At 61.3% G+C, this 16,664-nt stretch overlaps 1 protein-coding gene across 4 annotated transcripts in view; it reads right to left on the bottom strand.

Annotated features, from left to right (window-relative positions):
- ESPN (espin) overlaps positions 1–16,664 on the bottom strand; it is a 37,495-nt gene that overhangs the window by 1,728 nt on the left and 19,103 nt on the right. The window contains exons 6-14 of one of the 4 annotated variants that reach the window (XM_017498292.2): positions 13,868–14,069; positions 12,678–12,949; positions 9,916–10,077; positions 9,630–9,825; positions 8,217–8,243; positions 6,943–7,088; positions 6,595–6,858; positions 1,050–1,129; positions 941–952 (exon numbers count right to left, since the gene is read on the bottom strand). In XM_017498292.2, the coding sequence (XP_017353781.1) occupies positions 941–952; positions 1,050–1,129; positions 6,595–6,858; positions 6,943–7,088; positions 8,217–8,243; positions 9,630–9,825; positions 9,916–10,077; positions 12,678–12,949; positions 13,868–14,069 (1,361 nt within the window). Of the gene's footprint in view, positions 1–940; positions 953–1,049; positions 1,130–6,594; positions 7,089–8,216; positions 8,244–9,629; positions 10,078–12,677; positions 12,950–13,867; positions 14,070–16,664 lie in introns of all 4 variants that reach the window. The other 3 variants (XM_037727786.1, XM_037727787.1, XM_017498291.2) reach the window with 3 other exon arrangements.

Genomic DNA, 16,664 nt, shown 5'->3' with positions numbered 1-16,664 from the left:
TTTTTTGCAGGCCAGGTGCTGAGGCTCATGCCTGTAATCCCAGCACACTGGAAGGCCAAGGAGGGTGGATCATCTGAGGTCAGGAGTTCAAGACCAGCCTGACCAATATGGTGAAACCCCACCTTTACTAAAAATACAAAAATTAGCTGGGCATGGTGGTGGGTGCCTGTAATCCCAGCTACTTGGGAGGCTGGGACAGGAGAATCGCTTGAACCCGGGAGGTGGAGGTTTCAGTGAGCCGAGATCCCCACTGCTCTCTAGCCTGGCTGACAAGAGTAAAACTCTGTCTCCAAAAAAAAAACAATTGTTTGCAGAATGAGGTCTCACTGCATTGCCCAGGCTGGTCTCAAACTTCTGGGCTCAAGCGGTCCTCTAGCCTCAGCCTCTCAAAGTGCTGAGATTACAGGTGTAGGCCACCATGCCTGGCCAAAGACTTACAAGAGGAGTATAAAACATCTCATTAATAATTTTCATATTATTATATGTTGAAATAATAGTTCTGATATTTTGTGTTAAATAAAACTGTGAAAACTAAGCTCACCTACATTCTTCTACTGTGGCTACTAGAAATTTTTAAATTACATATGTGACTCACATTATATTTCTATCAGACAGCACTGGGCTGGGTGAGATTACCAGAGGCAGAAACTACGTTCTGAGGGGCAGACAATCAAGGCGACTGATACTAGGGTGAGGTTAACTGATGGGTAGAAAAAGCCAGGTTAGTAGGAAGCAGGGACTGAGTAGCCAGGAGCAAAGTTATCAGAGCACGAGAGAGAGATTCTGAGCACAGGGGTCGGGGCATTGCCAGGAGGAAAGAGGGTGTGCTACAAGGGCTAAGGGACAGGAGGATGCGCTCAAGTCAGCCTGGATGAAGGAATGACCCTCTGCGACGTGGGTGGGGCTAAGGGTGGCAGGTTGGGGCCAGCCCTGCACTCACCGCTTCTGCTCCCTGGAAGGAAAAAGAGACAGTGTCACTTGGTACCTCCACCTCAGGGATGCAGTCAAGACCCCCTGCCAGGCCAGCCTCTGCTTGACCCCCAGCTCACCTCTCCTCTTCCAGCTTCTTCCGCAGGAGGTCCCGCCTCCAGGCAGGCATGCTGGCCAGCCGGGCCTCCTCCTCCTCCTCCTGAAACACAACCACAAAGCTTCAGGGCCCGCAGGGGCTTTGAGATAGGGGGCACCCTCAACCAGGGGACCTGAAGGAGTCAGGGTCACAGGAAGAGACCCTTTTGATGCACTTCTGTGGGACAAGTGGATGGAGGTGCCTGGTTACAGCCCCCTAGGAGCCAGCCTCCTCTCCCCTAGTAACCCAGACCCTTGTGTCCAACAGGAGGCGCCAGAGAGATCAGAGCCGAGTGGGACGGAAATAGAATAAGTAGCATGAACCCAGAGGTCCGGAGCCTGATCCCGCACAGGGGCAGGTGGACAGATGGCCCCAGGCCCAGGACCTCTGGACAGATGCAGATGCGGGCCCCCACCACCCTCTTGGCTCAGGGAGACTCAGGCTGCCCGTGGCTCCCCTGCAAAGGACCTTGCTCATGCTTGCCCTCTTCCCAACGGAGTGAACACCTGCTCTACAATCACGGGGCTGCAATGACATCGGGGCAGGTGTGCTGTCCAATGTAGGCAGTTTACAGCAAAGAGTTTTATTTCCTGAATGTTACAGGAGAACAGAGGGCCTGTACACTGCACACTTCACAGACAACACTGCACACGTGGCTCCCTTGACCTCAGCCAAGGAGGTAGCTGTGAACTGCAGTGGAAAACCAGAGAGCAGACCACATTGCCGCAAGGGGGACCCGCAGCCCTCAGAGGGGCTTCTTTTGCTGCCTGGCTCCACACAGAGCACAGCAAGGCCTGGGTCCCAGAGGGGGACACCTGGTTTGTTTCGTGCATGACCTGCCTATCCGGCCAAGCCCCACATCCTGCCACGATGGGACCTCAGAGGCTGAGGCGGCCTGGTCCTGGGCCCTCTGGGCGGTTCAAGGTCACCATCCTGGGTTCTTCCCGCTGCTGCCGGCCTGCAGAGGGCGTCAGACAGACGTCCAGGCACATGTTAAGATGCTCGAGGGTGAACTGCGAATTCCAAATTCCGCTGCTCAGATGTCAAATAGCTCTGCCTCCTTCTCCTTCCAGAAGGAGAAGCTGCGGTCGATGTAGCGGCAGATGTCCTCGTTGCTGAACTCGCCCATCTCAGACACCAGTTCCAACGGGTCTTCGGCGGGGCCTTCGGATCCAGGAGAGTCTGAGGTCGGGGGAGGCGCAGCGGGCGGGGGCGGCGGCTGCGGGGCAGCGGCCGGGGCCTCGGGCTGCCCCTCGGGCGGGTCCCCAGTCTGAACTGGGGCGGCTTCTTCCATCCGCTCCTGTTCTTTCTCCTTCTCCTCTTCCTTTTTCTTTGCCTGTTCTTCGGGGGCTGGCTCAGCCTCCAGGCCGTCTCCGAAGAACCGGTGCCTGAGGTCCTCGAAGCCATCGCTCCAGCTGCGCCGGCCGGCCTCCACTTCCTCCAGCACCGTACGGTGGAAGAGGCGGATGCGCTCCCACGGGTGGCTGCCCAGCCGGTCGAACATCTCGTAGCACAGCAGGTGGCGGAACTTGCGCTCCTCGCGGCTCAGGCCCATCTCCAGCAGCTGGAAGTAGCCGAGCATGAAGAGGTCGAGCGTGAGGCTGTCGTAGCTCGGGGGTGCGCCGCCGTCCAGGGGCGGCAGGAAGTGCTGGGGCCAGTAAAGGCCGTGCGCCAGGCCCGGGCTTGCCGGCACGCGCCGCAGCAGGCTCCGCCAGTGGCCCAGCAGCTTGCCCACCGCCTGCCGCTGCCTCAGCAGCTGCCGCAGCCGTTCATCGGGGCCGTGGGCCACACTGTTGCTCGCCGGCGGCCGGGGGTCATCTGTGGCATCCGCGGCCTCCAGCCCCGGGCCGGCACCGGCGGCCACCACGCGGGGCAGCAGTCTGCGTAGGCGCGCCTGGGCGCGGCGGCCCGGGCCTCGGAAGGCCCAGCGGCGCCAGTGCTCCAGGAAGAGGTAGACGATGCGCTCCTTGCGCAAGTCGAGGTAGTCCTCGACGTCGCGCAGCTCGGTGCAGAGGGGCGGCCGTCGCGCCAGCTCCTCGGGCTCAGGCAGCGCCGCCTGGCGATCCTGCGCCTCGGGAGGGCCCAGGGTGCCCAGGGGCTCCCAGTGGGCCAGCGGGCCGTGGGCGGCGGCGGCGGCGGCGACCGCGCTGGGCTGGTTGGAGCCGGCTGCCACGTAGTCCTCCTCCAGGATGGGCTCACGGCCGGGGCCGCCGGCGGACTGCGGGGGCTTGCTGCGCGGACAGCGCGCGGGCGCCGCGTCCCGCGTGCGCAGCTCGTAGGTGGCGCGGAGATGCTTTACCGAAACGCCGCACTCGAGGATCTCGCGCGCCACGGCCTCGCGGCACCAGCTGAGCGAATGCGAGCGGCCCAGACACTGCGGCCCGGGCCGCCAGGGCGCGTCGGGCAGCGGCGCCAGGGGCTGGCCCGTGTCGGCTGTCAGCAGCTCCGCCAGGTGCGCGGGCCGGCCGCCCAGCGTGGCCAGCAGCGTGGCCATGCTCTTGAGCAGCGTGGAAATCTTGCTGCACCAAGCGGGCAGGCTGGCGGCGCGGCCGTGCATGCGGCGCGGGTCGACGGTGAAGCGCGGCGCCGACAGGGCGGCTGAGACGGGCAGCAGCTGCTCCAGCTCCAGCTCCAGCTGCTCCAGGCGGCCCTCCAGCTTCTTCGCCTTGTGCAGCACCTGCAGGTTCTCGATTTGCTGCTCGATGCGGAGGATGTCGGCCTCGGTCATGAGCTCGCCGAAGGGCCCGAGGATGGCGTTGTGCTCGCTGGAGTATCTCCAGCCCTCGCGGGGGTAGCAGCATGAGCTGGCGGTCGTCAGCTAAGGCGGGGAAGACAAGAGAGGGGAGGGAGGCGCGTCTGCCTCTGGCCCAGCTCCCGCGGTTGCGCCGGGAACCATTTGCATGTCCTAGGTGGTGTAATGGCTCCGCCGGGCTGCGTCTGCAGGGAGGGGCCGCGTCTGGCCGGCGAGGGGGTGACGCTGGGGCGAGGCTTCAGCCCGGGCCGCCGCTCCGGGCTCTGGTAAATCCACTTTGGTCGCTGGCGAGGGCCACAGCCGGTCGTTGGTCGCTGCTGCGGCGGCAAGGACGACAGGCCGGCAGACGGGGTCTCCACGCCTGGGTTAGTCGCTCATTACACCACCCAAGGAACATGCAAAAGGCGTTGAAGCTGAGAGGCGCGGTGGCCCTCCCCAATCCTATCAGATAGCAACTATTGTGAGGCCTCTCCTCCCAGACCCACGACCTCTTCTCAAGCTCCCCTGTGGCCCAAGCCTTCCTGGTCCCTGTGGGCAATGTTTTAAGTGTAGAATGAGAGGCCACTCCACGCTTAAAGAGGCTACAGCTGCCGGGCGCGGTGGCTCAAGCCTGTAATCCCAGCACTTTGGGAGGCCGAGGCGGGTGGATCACGAGGTCAAGAGATCGAGACCATCCTGGTCAACATGGTGAAACCCCGTCTCTACTAAAAATACAAAAAATTAGCTGGGCATGGTGGTGCGTGCCTGTAATCCCAGCTACTCAGGAGGCTGAGGCAGGAGAATTGCCTGAACCCAGGAGGCGGAGGTTGCGGTGAGCCGAGATCGCGCCATTGCACTCCAGCCTGGGTAACATGAGTGAAACTCCGTCTCAAAAAAAAAAAAAAAAAAAAGAGGCTACAGCTACAGCTTCCACTGAGCCACCCACCCTTCGTCCTGCTGGACGGCTGGGCACCGTATATTCTCATTTGCTCACTTTTCTCCACCTCTGAAGTCCAGTTTCCCCCCGGGCCTGTCTACAGAGGCCCCAATTCATCTTGACTCTATGGGATCCACTCCCCACATACAAATAGGAAGCCGCCTCTTCCCTGCTTAACACTCCCCCCACTCGGCTCCCCACTCCTCCAGGAGAAAGTCCGTTCTCCTCTGGGCTGCTGGCCAGGCCTTGGTAAACTGGCCCCCACCTTCCTCTCCAGCTCAGCAACCCCCTTCCCCAGGAATCCGGGTCACATCCACCCTCACTTCCAGACTGCCCTGTCCCGCCTGCTGCTCTTCAGCCCACTCTCCTCCTGGCTACTCCTCGCTTATCTGCCAAGTCTCACCTTAGACATCACCTCCTCTTTCTCTAACACGGCCCCCAGCCCACGTATCAGGTGGCTGGTTAGGGCTGCCCCAGTGCCCTGCATTCCCCATTATTGCAGCTGGCTGTGTGGCACCAGCCCAGGCACTTCTCTTCACCACCACCCACTCTCCCACACTGCCCCATTTTGAGTTCTTGGTGACTTGCACACATGTCCGCAGCCACCTTAGAGCAGGCCTTGATATGTTCACCATGAATCCCCAGAGGCTACAACAGTGTGTGGGACACATAAATGGCACTTGGGAGCCAGGCGTGGTGGCTCATGCCTGTGATTCCAGCACTTTGGGAGGCCAAGGCAGGTGGATCACTTGAGGTCCGGAGTTCGAGACGAGCCTGGCCAACATGGAGAAACCCCATCTCTACTACAAATATAAAAATTAGCTGGGCATGACGGCATGCACCTGTAGTCCCAGCTAGTCAGGAGGCTGAGGTGGGAGAATCGCTTAAACCTGGGCGGCAGAGGTTTCAGTAAGCAGAGATCCCACCACTGTACTCCAGCCTCATTGACAGAGTGAGACCCTGTCTCAAAAACAACAACAACAACAACAAAAAAAAAAGAAAACAAAACCAAAAATAAAAAGAATGGCACTGTCAGAACAGTTGTAGAATGAATAAAAGACAACTCATCCTGCCGGCTGGTGCTGATCAGCCCACTTTACAGAGAAGGAAACAGGCTGGATGAAGCTCAGTGTTGGCAGCTGGAAGGCAGCAGCGCAGCAATAGAGCCCAGGTCCCTAAGACGGAGACCAAAGCCCTCTTGGCTATTCAGTGTGGTCCCTGGACCAGCGTCATCAGCAATCTTACCCAGGAGCTGGCTAGAAATGCAGAGCCTCAGCCCCGCCCCAGGCCTCCGGAATCCGAAAAGGCCTTTTAACCAGCTCCCAGGGGCTGGGCAGGGGAAGGAGAGTCTGAGAAAGGCTGCCGTCTCACTTCCAAGGACAGGCTGCTGGGGGTGCATGTGGAGACTGGAACAAGCCCCGAATAGGGGTCCTGTCACCTGCTTTCCCCAAAGTGGCCGGGCTCGGTGGATCACACCTGTAATCCCAGCACTTTGGGAGGTTAAGGCGGGGGCATCACCTGAGGTCAGGAGTTTAAGACCAGCCTGGCCAACATGGTGAAGCCCCATCTCTACTAAAAATATTAAAAAATTAGCTGGGTGTGGTGGCATGTGTCTGTAATCCCAGCTATCCAGGAGGCTGAGGCAGGAGAATCTCTTGAACCCAGGAGGCAGAGGTTGCAGTGAACTAAGATCATACCACTGCACTCCACTCTGGGTGATAGAGTGAGACTCCAATTCAAAAAAATAAAAAGAAAAAGAAAAAAGAAAAAAAATGGGAGGTCCCAAGTTGGAGGTGGCATGGGGGATGGGCTGTGTATCCGAATGCAGACCCCAGGGCTCCCTGGGCCCGCCCCACCCACCTTCCGCCTCTGCTCCTCTTCCTCCTGCATCTTCAGCTGCAGCTTGCGCACCATCACCTGGCGCTTCCACTCGGGGATGGGCCGGCCCTGCTCATCGTGGGTAGGGATGAGCGCCTCCACGTCCAGCTGCACACCGGGTGCGGGGGTAGCGGGTGGCACCGGAACCAAGCTTCCATTGAGCAGCGGCTGAAAACCTGCAGCTGGCGGTGTGGGGCTCCGGGCTGGTGACGGCGTAGGTGACACAGGCGGCAGTGTCGAGTCGGGCTGCAGGGAGAAGCGGTGGGGCTGAGCGCCCAGTGGCCTGGGGCCAGGGGACCTGGGTTGCAGGCTCCTGCCGGGCCTGCCTACCTGGGAGGCCGGCTGCCCGCTGCCTGAGAACACTGTGGTCAGCCCCTTGCTCTGCGGCGTCGGCTTCAGGCTCTTGCCTGCCTTAATCTCAGCCAGTAGCTCCGAGTTGTCGCCCGTCGGGGACATCATGTTGAAAGACTTGGTGCCTATGTGGAGGCAGGAGATGAGGACTGGCCAGGGCGGGGCTGCACCCCCACCACTCCTCACCTGCCCCTCTGCAGCCCCCTTTCCAAGCCAGGATAGGCTGGGTGCCCATCCTTAGGCCCAGCAGGCAGCTCTCCAGATCCCAGGTCCCGCAGGCAGCTTTCGGGGCCCGCAGAGCCAGGCCCTTGGTTCCCCAGCTGTGGCAATCCCATGGTCCTCCCCATCTTACTCACGGGGTGGAGGGCCCCCGCCTGGAGGCCCCTGGGAATTCATGGTGGCTCCTGGGCTGGCCCTGCCGACTCTAGCATATGTCTCCGCCCAGACACTGACTGTTCAGCTCTAAAACACTACCTGGAGTCAGCCACCCGACCTTTGTCCCAGGTTCCCTGGCTCAGCCCAGCTGGGGTGGAGCCTCCCTCTGACCCTGTCCCTACATCAGCAAAGCCTCAGTGACCCTTGAACTAAGTCAACTGGGGCCTCCAAGGAAATACAGAGTCTGGACCCTGGAGTGCCAGTACCCAGCTGGTCCCCTCTCTCTCTCCCACACCCACAGACAGACGCACAAGCAGACACATTGGCTGCAAGCCAGGAGCACATTTATGACAAAGCGCAGCTCAGCTCTAGAGGCCCAGGAAAGCAGAGCCCTTACGAAAGCTACGGGAGGCACCCAGGAAGAAGGGCAGGTGGGTAACATGCAAATCCCCAGGGCAGAGTTTGCATTTTCTGGCTCAGGTGGAAAAGCTGAATAGTGATTTGGAGAGAGAGGTCTCTTGAGCTCCCAGGAAGGGGTCAGGTCTGGGAGGGAGGAACAAAATGGGCTGACAGCTCTTGGATTCCCAGGCTGGGGATCCCAGAGTGTAGTCACAGGGAGGAGAAGAGGAGGAAGGGAAAATCGGTGTGGCGGGCTCATTTATTTAGGCAAAACCATCAGCCAGGCGTAGAATGCTTGGGTGCATATGTGGGCATGAGCATAGGTAGGAGGTGCCAGGCCCCACCTGTGTCTCGAGGCTCTCTGGCCTGCTGGCCCCCGCCCCTGCCCTTTCCTTGAGTCTGGGCCCCTCCTGCTTGCTTTTCCTGCTCTTCCCCCATCCCACACCACAGCCTCCGCCAGGAGCCGCGCAGCTACTCACTCTTCCTGTGCCTCAGGACTCTCACTTCTAGGAACGGAGAGGAGAGAAGTGACAGCGGAGTTAGGAGGGAGAGGGGGCCAGGATGAGACTGGGACAGCAGGGGACAGGGAGCGGGCCAGGGAAAGCAGGAGGGGGGAAGCGGAGAAGAGAGGAGGAGCTTTTCTGCCCATCTGACCCTGGCTTAGGCTGCTCTGGGGCCCCACGAGGGTGGTCCATCGAGTTCCCAGCTTGGCGGGTGCTGCTGAGGGCTGGCAGGGCCACCACTGGCCCTAGTCCCTAGCAAGGGCCTCCACCTTGGCACTGGGTTGGGATAGGGCACCCAGCCCGGGCTGTGCTGGGTGGGGGTGTCTGGGGGAAGCTCAGAGTATATGTTTCTCTGTCTTTAGCTTCAGCCCTGCTGCAGGCTGTGGAGGGAAGGAGGAGGGGGCTAGGCAGGTGCTGGGCACGCCTCCATGCGCTCCAGTCTGCAGGGGCTGGGACTCCACAGGAACCCTGGGGGGCCCGGCTCTGCTCTGCATGCCTAGTCAGGGAGATGAAGCTTTGGGGGGTGCCACTAAGCATGATCTCTGCCCCGAGTGGCTGGGTGAGGAAGGCACCCCAGCCAAGCTGGGATGGGAGCATCACACCCAGCCACCCTGTTCTGGGCCTTCTAGGTGGCCTGGCAGAGGGACACTGTTCCACCCTACAGAGAAGCAGCCCTGGAATCCTGCACCAGTCTAGCTCTTAAAAAAAGGATGCCTGGGGCTGGGTGCGGTGGCTCACACCTGTAATCCCAGCACTTTGGGAGGCCCAGGTAGGCAGATCACCTTGAGGTCAGGAGTTCGAGAAAAAACGATGCCTAGGGAAGTTACTGGGGAGGGAGGGGAAATATGGAGGGTCACTAGCTTTGCCCCCATAGCCAGGCCCTTGCTGGCCCAGGGACCCTGGCAGGAACTGGCTAGGATGAGTTCTTGGCATATCTAAGAAGGGCTCAGGTCTGTGCTACTTGGAAGGACAAGAGAAAGAGGTGGAGAAAGGAAGAGAGGCTCAGCACCGACCGGCCAGGGGATGGGCGGCCAGCGCGGGGCCTCTCTGAATCTGGTTCTACTTCAAGTGTCCCTCCAGCACCAGCTCAACCCAAATGCCAGCCGCCAGGGCTGGGGGGCCCTTTCTAGCTGGCAGGAGGCAGGCCAAGAGGCGGCAGGGGACCTGCCCCAGGCCACACAGCCCATCCTGCTCTGGCAGGACTTCAAACAACCCAGAGCCCTCCCTTTAGGGTCAAGTACTCAATGGGGTAGGGGCTGGCAGGAAGAGCAAGAAGAAGAAGGACGGGGAAGGACGGGGCGGTGGCAGCTGGGGAGGGGGCGGTGTCTAGATTTCCCTACCCTTTCAGGGCTAGCGCCTCCCCCCACCCCTCAACCCGCCCCTACTCACTGCCGGTGGACGAGGAGGAGCGGCGCTGCCCGCAGCCAGGGCCAGCGCCCTCGAGGGGCAGAGGTGGGGCGGGCGGCTGTGAACTCGCGGCCTCGGGCAGGGGCGGCGGCGGCGGGGGCGGCGGCGGTAGCTCCCTGGACGCCTTAGGGTCCGCGGCGCAGCCATTAGGAACGTGGTTCCCGGGGAGCAACGCCGCCTGCGGGGTAGCCGAGGGGCCTTCGAGTGAGCCGCGGGCGGCAGGGCCGGGGCGCCGGCAGCCGGCGGGTGCGGGCTGGCGGGCACGCACCTCCTCGCTGTGCGCCATGCCCGGGCGTGCGGCCAGCGTCTCCCCGGGGCCGGGGCCCAGCTGCCGGTAGTAGTCCCCTGTGCTGGGCTGCTTGCTGAAAGCGCGGGGCTTACGGCTGGAGTCCTGCCTCCGCAGCCCGTCGTGGCCGTCGCAGGAGCTCGGCTGCGGGAAGACAGTGGCCGGTGGGCTTCGGGCACCTGCCCAGCAGGCGCCCCCCACGCCTCCCCACCCAGCTTTTCACCTCCCAGGGACTCGCGGCCAGCGGCCTTCAAGGGGTGCGGGGGCTGCCTTCCTAGACCCCCTGTTCTCAGGGCGGGCACAGGGCGAGGGTCACGGGGGCCTCGATGGAAGGGCAGGCTCCGCCCGCCTTACAGAGAGAGGCTCTGGGAGCCGGCCAAGGGGCACAGGGGCCCCCACAGAGGCCAGAAGGGGCGGGACCAAGGGCGGGTGGCTCAGCCCCGACGCCAGGGGGAGCTGGAGAAGGGGCACCTCTCAGCTTAGCCAGCATTAGTGCCTTGCCCACACCCCGCTCTCGGCTGCCAGACGGACTGCGGGTCTGTCGGGGATCCCGGCTCGGCGGGAGCCCCCTACAGAGCCTGTGCCCTCCGAGGCTCCGGCTTGCCCCGGACCCCAGGTGCCCGTCGGGGGCTGCTCCTACCTGCCACGGTGCTGGTGGCCCCCGCTGTGCACCTGGCGGTGGGGGCGGCAGGACCCGACACCTGCGTTACCTGATCCTTCCTCTCAGGTTACAGCCGGCCCGCGCCGCCCGCGCCCGGCCAGCCTATGGGCTCGGACGGCCTGACATCACCCGGGGCCCGCCAATCCCAGGCCGAACCCCCCCAGCCGTCGCGGATGCTACGGGGGCGCCAACTACTCTGCCACACCTGGCCGCCTCTCCGCGCCCGCCCCCGCCCAGATGTGGCCCCGCCCCCTGCGCCTCTCCCTAACCTGGGAGCTGAGTCCCCACCTTCATTCCTGCCCAAGACAGGAAAGGGCTGACTGTGGGCAGAGGGGGCTCCGGGTCGGGTCCCCACCCTTCCCCTCCTGCATCTGGAAACCATCGCCATCCACGAAAGCGACACCGACACCCGCGATCAAGCCTCAGGTTTCAGGGGCCGCAAGGCGGGGTCAGGTGACAGCGAGGCTTCCCGCCCTGTCGCAGCTGCCCCCCACTATGCTCAGCTCTGCGAAAGTGAGGCGGCCCAGCCCAAGACGGAATGACCTGGTGGGGGCTGTCCCCTGCCCCACCCTCCAGCCCATGCGTCCCGGCGGTGGCCTCAGACCCTCCACCCCGCCCGACCTGGCTCACGTTGCAGGAAACGCGACACCGCGGGATTTGTTTTCTGGGCCAGCCCGCCCGCTCCGCGCCCCCTGCGGCCCGGAGGCTCGGACGCCACGACCCTGCTCCCGCCCGCGGTCAGGCACCCGCGCCGAGGGCGCCGCGGTCACACAAAGAGCCCTTTGTGGAGCGTCCCGGCCGGGCCCTGGCGCCTGCGGCCCAGCACGCACACAGCCAGGAGGGGCGCACACAGCCAGGAGGGGCGCACACAGACCCGGCACTTGGGCTCAGCGGTGGAGAGGGGGCACTGGCTGGGCCACCTGTCCCCTGGCTTTGGGCGGGGCCCACAGGCTGGGCTGGGAGCTCAGGGATTCCAGGGCACTCGCAGCCCTACCTGCCCGGCCCTCTCTGCCTCCCAGAGATGAAAGGGGAAGCCACTGTGGAAGCTGGATCTAAGGTGGCATAAAGAGGGTGGCCGCTAGAGCTGCCCTGGAGTTCAGTGTCCCTCCCGTGTCTCCCTTGCCCAGTGGCCTTGTGACCTGGGTCACCTCGTATAAACTGGCCCTGGCGTGGCTTGCCTTGGGCTTAAGAGAACTGCAAGGTCCCAAGCTCCAGAAGGACCCCAGGGGGCTGTCACACCACATCTAGCCAGCTGCAACCTCAGGCTGTCCCCTCACCTCTCAGACCAGCCTTGCCATGTTCCTGTGCCCAGAACGCCAGAATTTCCCAGGTCTCCCTGCCCAGGACTTCCAGAATTGCTGAGACCAGACCTTTGCCCCCAGCCCTGCTCCAGAGCCTCAGCCAGGGGCCTGCAGGCCCAGATGTCACTAGGCGTCTCACATTCCACCTGCCCACCCTGGCCTCATCCCCTCCACACAGGCTCGCTTCCCTCCAGGGTGCCCACCTGAGGCCTGATCCTCTCTGCACAGAGCCCAAGCCCTAAACTGGAACCAGCTGCAGCTTCCCCTCCTTCCCAGCCCCCACAGCCACTGGGCGCCCGACCCTGCTAGTGCCCGCTCACCTTCCCTCCACCCTTCTCCCAGCCCTCCCCTTCACAGCCATGCCACTGGCACCTTCCACCTGGCAACCACCTCCCTTGGGTACCACTCTCCAACAGGGCCTGGGGCTGTGGGAATGTGCGTGTTTGGGGAGGGGCAGTCTATATGCATTCTCTGTCAACTCCATGACAACCCGGCCACTCTGTGCAAGAGGTGGCACAGGCCCAGTTCCTGGTGAGGCACAGCTGTCTGGACCTTCACTTCCCAGCTCCCATTGAGGGCAGCGACCTGGTCTTACTCTCCTCCTGGTCCAGTGTCCAGCCCTGATCCCCAGTTGGAATTGCCAGGAGCTTTGACTCTTGAACATGCCATGGACACAGGGATCCCCACCCTATGCCCACTATGAGGCCAGGCCTTTGGCCTCAGCGGCCCCCATCAGCCCAGTCCCCCTGCTGGGAGGCAGGAAGGGGGTGAGGGCTCACTACCTCCTTCTTGAGGGCCTCTGTCTCCACGTGGCGGAGTTTGTTCTTGGTCTGCATGTAGATGTCAGCTGCCTGTGGTCCCACAGGAGGCTTGGGAGCTGGGTAGCCAGGTGGGGGTGGAGGCAGTTGGGTGCCTGGGGGCAGGGGTGGCGGGGGGAAGCTGGGTGGGGGTGGTGGGGGTGTGGGTTTGCCAGTTGTGCCCCGAGGCAGACCCAGCTCCGGGTTCAGCATGTCCATGTAGCTCTGTATGTCTGCAGCTCTGGTGCTGGAAAGCCCTGGGGAGGCAGGAGGAAGGGCCAGATTTGGGAGCATGCAGCCAAACTGTCCCCCAAGATGGAGAGTCTGGCACCTGGAAACAACTTGCCAAGGGACATGGCGGGCTCCACTTGGTATACCTGCTGTGGCCCCTGGCAGTGCTGGGTTTCCTCTCCCTGGCCCTGCCCTGCCCCAGCCCAGCACTTACTTGGAAAACCAGGTGCTCCGGTTTGGAAGGGAAGCACTGGGGGCTTTGGGTGTGTCTAGAGGTCAGGGCCACCTGGAAGGGTCGGTGGGCTCCTTGGGAATATGACTGCCACACCCAATCTTTGCAGGGCACCCCCGCCGGCTCTGCAGGCCATTATCTGGCGGCATGAAGCAGGCACTGCAAGTGGACGGACGCCCATGCTCAGGGCGTGGTCAGGGCGTATCCACACTCGCCCGCCTTCTGCCTAGGTGATTGTGTGTCTGGACATTTGAATGTGTGTGCATTGCTCTGTGGACACGGTTGTGTGTGTGTGCACATCTGGAGTGTGCACATCTGGAGTATGGAAATAGAGCATCGTGTGCTTGTGCGTAAGGTGGGTATGTGCAGATATTTGCATGGCTCTTTGTGTATGTTCGTATCTGTATGTTGTATGTACAAGTGTGCACTTTTGTATGTGAGTAGCTGAAAATAGTGAATGGTGGGTGGGACATGTGGATTTTGTCGGTGGGGAGAGTACGTGTGGATGTACATGTATATTTGTGATAAGCACACACAAGCATGAGTGACATCTGTCTCTCACCAGAAGGGGTCTCCTCCCCACGTTTAAGAGCAGGCAATGTGGGTAAACTCTGATATTGGCTGTGGCAGGCGGCCCAAGGCCAGCTCTCACAGCCCAGTAGTCTGGCTTCCATCTCCCCTCCGTCCCCCTCTACCTCCAGGGCACACTCACTGCGAGGAGGGCGCTGGCCTTGGATGCTGGAATGGCTGGAGGAGCAGGAGTCGTAGTTGGAGAGGGTGCTGGCGGGTGAGCCGAGGTCAAAGTTCAGCGGCTGGACCGACACGGTGGTGTTGGGTGAGGACATGCCGGAGTCCAGCTGCTTTGCCTCCAGCTCAGCAGAGGGATCCCGGGACAGCACACGGTGCTCCACGCTCTGAAGGGGAGGCAGGGAGGCCATGAGGGCCAGTGCACCCCAAGACAGGTCGCCCTCCAGGCTAAGGTCACACTCAGCCATGCCTTTGCTGTGGGATCTTGGCCAAGCCACGCCGCTCTCCAGGGCCCCTTCCCCATCACACGTCCCTTCCCCATCACTAGAGGGTCTCAGCTTCCTCCATGTTAAGATTTGAGCCCAGCCCCGCCAGGCAGCAGGACCAGGTTCCTGGGAAACTCCCTCTGCTGGCTCCTCCCTGGTTAGGAGGGTGGAGAAATTGATGAGGAGGGGGCCTTGGGCTGCACCCCAAGGGAAGAACTGCCAGGAGATTGGCCTTCTGTCTCACGATCGGCAGATCGGCAGAGGGCCTTGGCTCCAGTGGTTCTGTGGGGAGGGGCACAGCACAGGCCCACCTCCAGTTACCTGGCTACCAAGCCGGCTCTCCTGGCCCAACCTGGGACCTGGGGCAGATTCCTAACACCAGCCCGGCCTGTCTCCTGATGGAGCCCTTAGGGGAAGTGTGGGGCCTGGATGGTCAGCTGAGCAGGGATGGGCAGGCTGCCATTACCCCCACCCCACCCAGTCTGTGCATCTGACCATAGGCCTGCCGTCTCCCAGTGGAGAGGGGGCTGGGGTGGGGGTCCTGCTTACATTGCCCATGCTGCCCCAGCTGCCGACAAGCCTGCTTGTTCCGCTGCCTCCTGCCCAGGCCTGCGCCTCCTTGCCCCGTGCCCCCTCCCTGCCTAAGAAGTGTCACAGGCCCCCTGGGAGAGAGAGGCAGGCCTGGCACCAGGTAACAGCTTGGCGGCTGCGCTCATTGGCCCCGTAATTAGGGGCTCTGCGGGAGTGTTTGCCTTTTCTGGGCCAGCATCTTCCGTGGCTTGGATCTGTCACTGCCGCAGCTGGGCCTGCTTGGGCGAAGGGACCAGGGCACCCACGCTCCACTCAGTCCAGGGGACCAGGCCCTGCTGCCTACCCCAGGAGTCAGGGGGAGCCACAGGAGGTGGCTTGGGAAGCACCCAAAGGTGCTCTTTACCTGGCCAACAGCAATAGGTGCAGAGGGTACCCAGCCCTGACCCCTATGGGCAGCAGATAAGAGGCTGGGATCCCAGCTCTGCAGCCTGGGACAATGGCTTCAAACTTCCCCTCCCCCACTTACTAGCTGTGTCATCCCGGGTCACCTATGCTTTTTGTGCCTAAGTTTCTTTATCTGCAAATGGGGATAACGGCACTACAGGTCCTGCTGAACTCCAGGACGTGGCACACAGTACACGCCATATTGTCAACTATTTTTTTTTTTGAGACAGAGTCTCATTCTTGTTGCCCAGACTGGACTGCGGTGGTGCAATCTCGGCTCATTGCAACCTCTGCCTCCTGGGTTCACGCGATTTTCCTGCCTCAACCTCCTGAGTAGTTGGGATTAAAGACACCCACTACCACACCCAGCTAATTTTTGTATATTTAGTAGAGATGGGGTTTCATCATGTTGGCCAGGCTGGTCTCAAGCTCCTGACCTCAGGTGATCCACCAGCCTTTGCCTCGCAAAGTACAGGTATTACAGACATGAGCCACTGTGCCCGGCCTGTCAACTAGTATTTTTTTTTGAGAGAGAGAGTTTTGCTCTTGTTGCCCAGGCTGGAGCACAATGGCGCGATCTTGGTTCACCACAACCTCCACCTCCCGGGTTCAGGTGATTCTCCTGCCTCAGCCTCCCAAGTAGCTGGGATCACAGGCATGCTCACCACACCCGGCTAATTTCATATTTTCAGTAGAGGCGGGATTTCTCTATGTTGGTCAGGCTAGTCTGGAACTCCTGACCTCAGGTGATCTGCCCGTCTCTCAGCCTCCTAAAGTGCAGGGATTACAGGCATGAGCCACCTCGCCCGGCCTGTCAACTATTTTTTTAATGTACTGTAAAGAGTAACTGAGATGACACCTTTAAGGCACTTGGCAGGGTACCTCCCTAAGTCAGAATCCAATGAATGGTGTTTGCTGTCCTATGACTGCTAGCAGCTGCACCCAGGGAGGCCCTCACCTGCCCTGGACTCTGATGGCACCCCCCACAGTCCCTCAACAGAGAGTCACAGACTCTCTTAGCTGAAGGGAACTCACCATGGATGTAGAAATGCCCTTCCCAGTGTCCATCCCTGCTTGTATACCCTAGTGAGTGCTCACTACATGCTGGGACACTCATTCTCTTCCAGAGCCTCTTTCTTGATGGAAGTTCATCCTCAGGCCCACCTGCAGCCTCTGGCCTCTGGGCCTTGCTGTTTTCTGCAGCCCCCAGAGTCTGGACCATTCCCCTGTGCTGGCAGGCAGGGCAAATGGATAGATGCTGCTCAGGGCACGAACCATCTGCCTCCTCCCTTCCGGGCCTCACTCGCAGTCCTTCCGTGGCCAGGAGCTGGTCCACATCCTTGTGTGGTTGCCTGCGAGGCCCACTCTCTTTCCTACCCATTGCCTCAAGGCAGGCATTGTACCAGATGGTGCAGCGCCCTGCACTTCGAGACACCCACCCACTTCGAGATCAAATCCCAATGGGTCACTTCATGGATGTCTCACTATAATAAAATAATTTTTTTTTTTTTTTTTTTTTTT

This window comes from Cebus imitator, unplaced genomic scaffold (genome assembly GCF_001604975.1).
Source record: "Cebus imitator isolate Cc_AM_T3 unplaced genomic scaffold, Cebus_imitator-1.0 Scaffold240, whole genome shotgun sequence".
NCBI classification, from domain to species: Eukaryota; Metazoa; Chordata; class Mammalia; order Primates; family Cebidae; genus Cebus; species Cebus imitator.
This window is presented reverse-complemented; position numbering and strand designations above follow the sequence as displayed.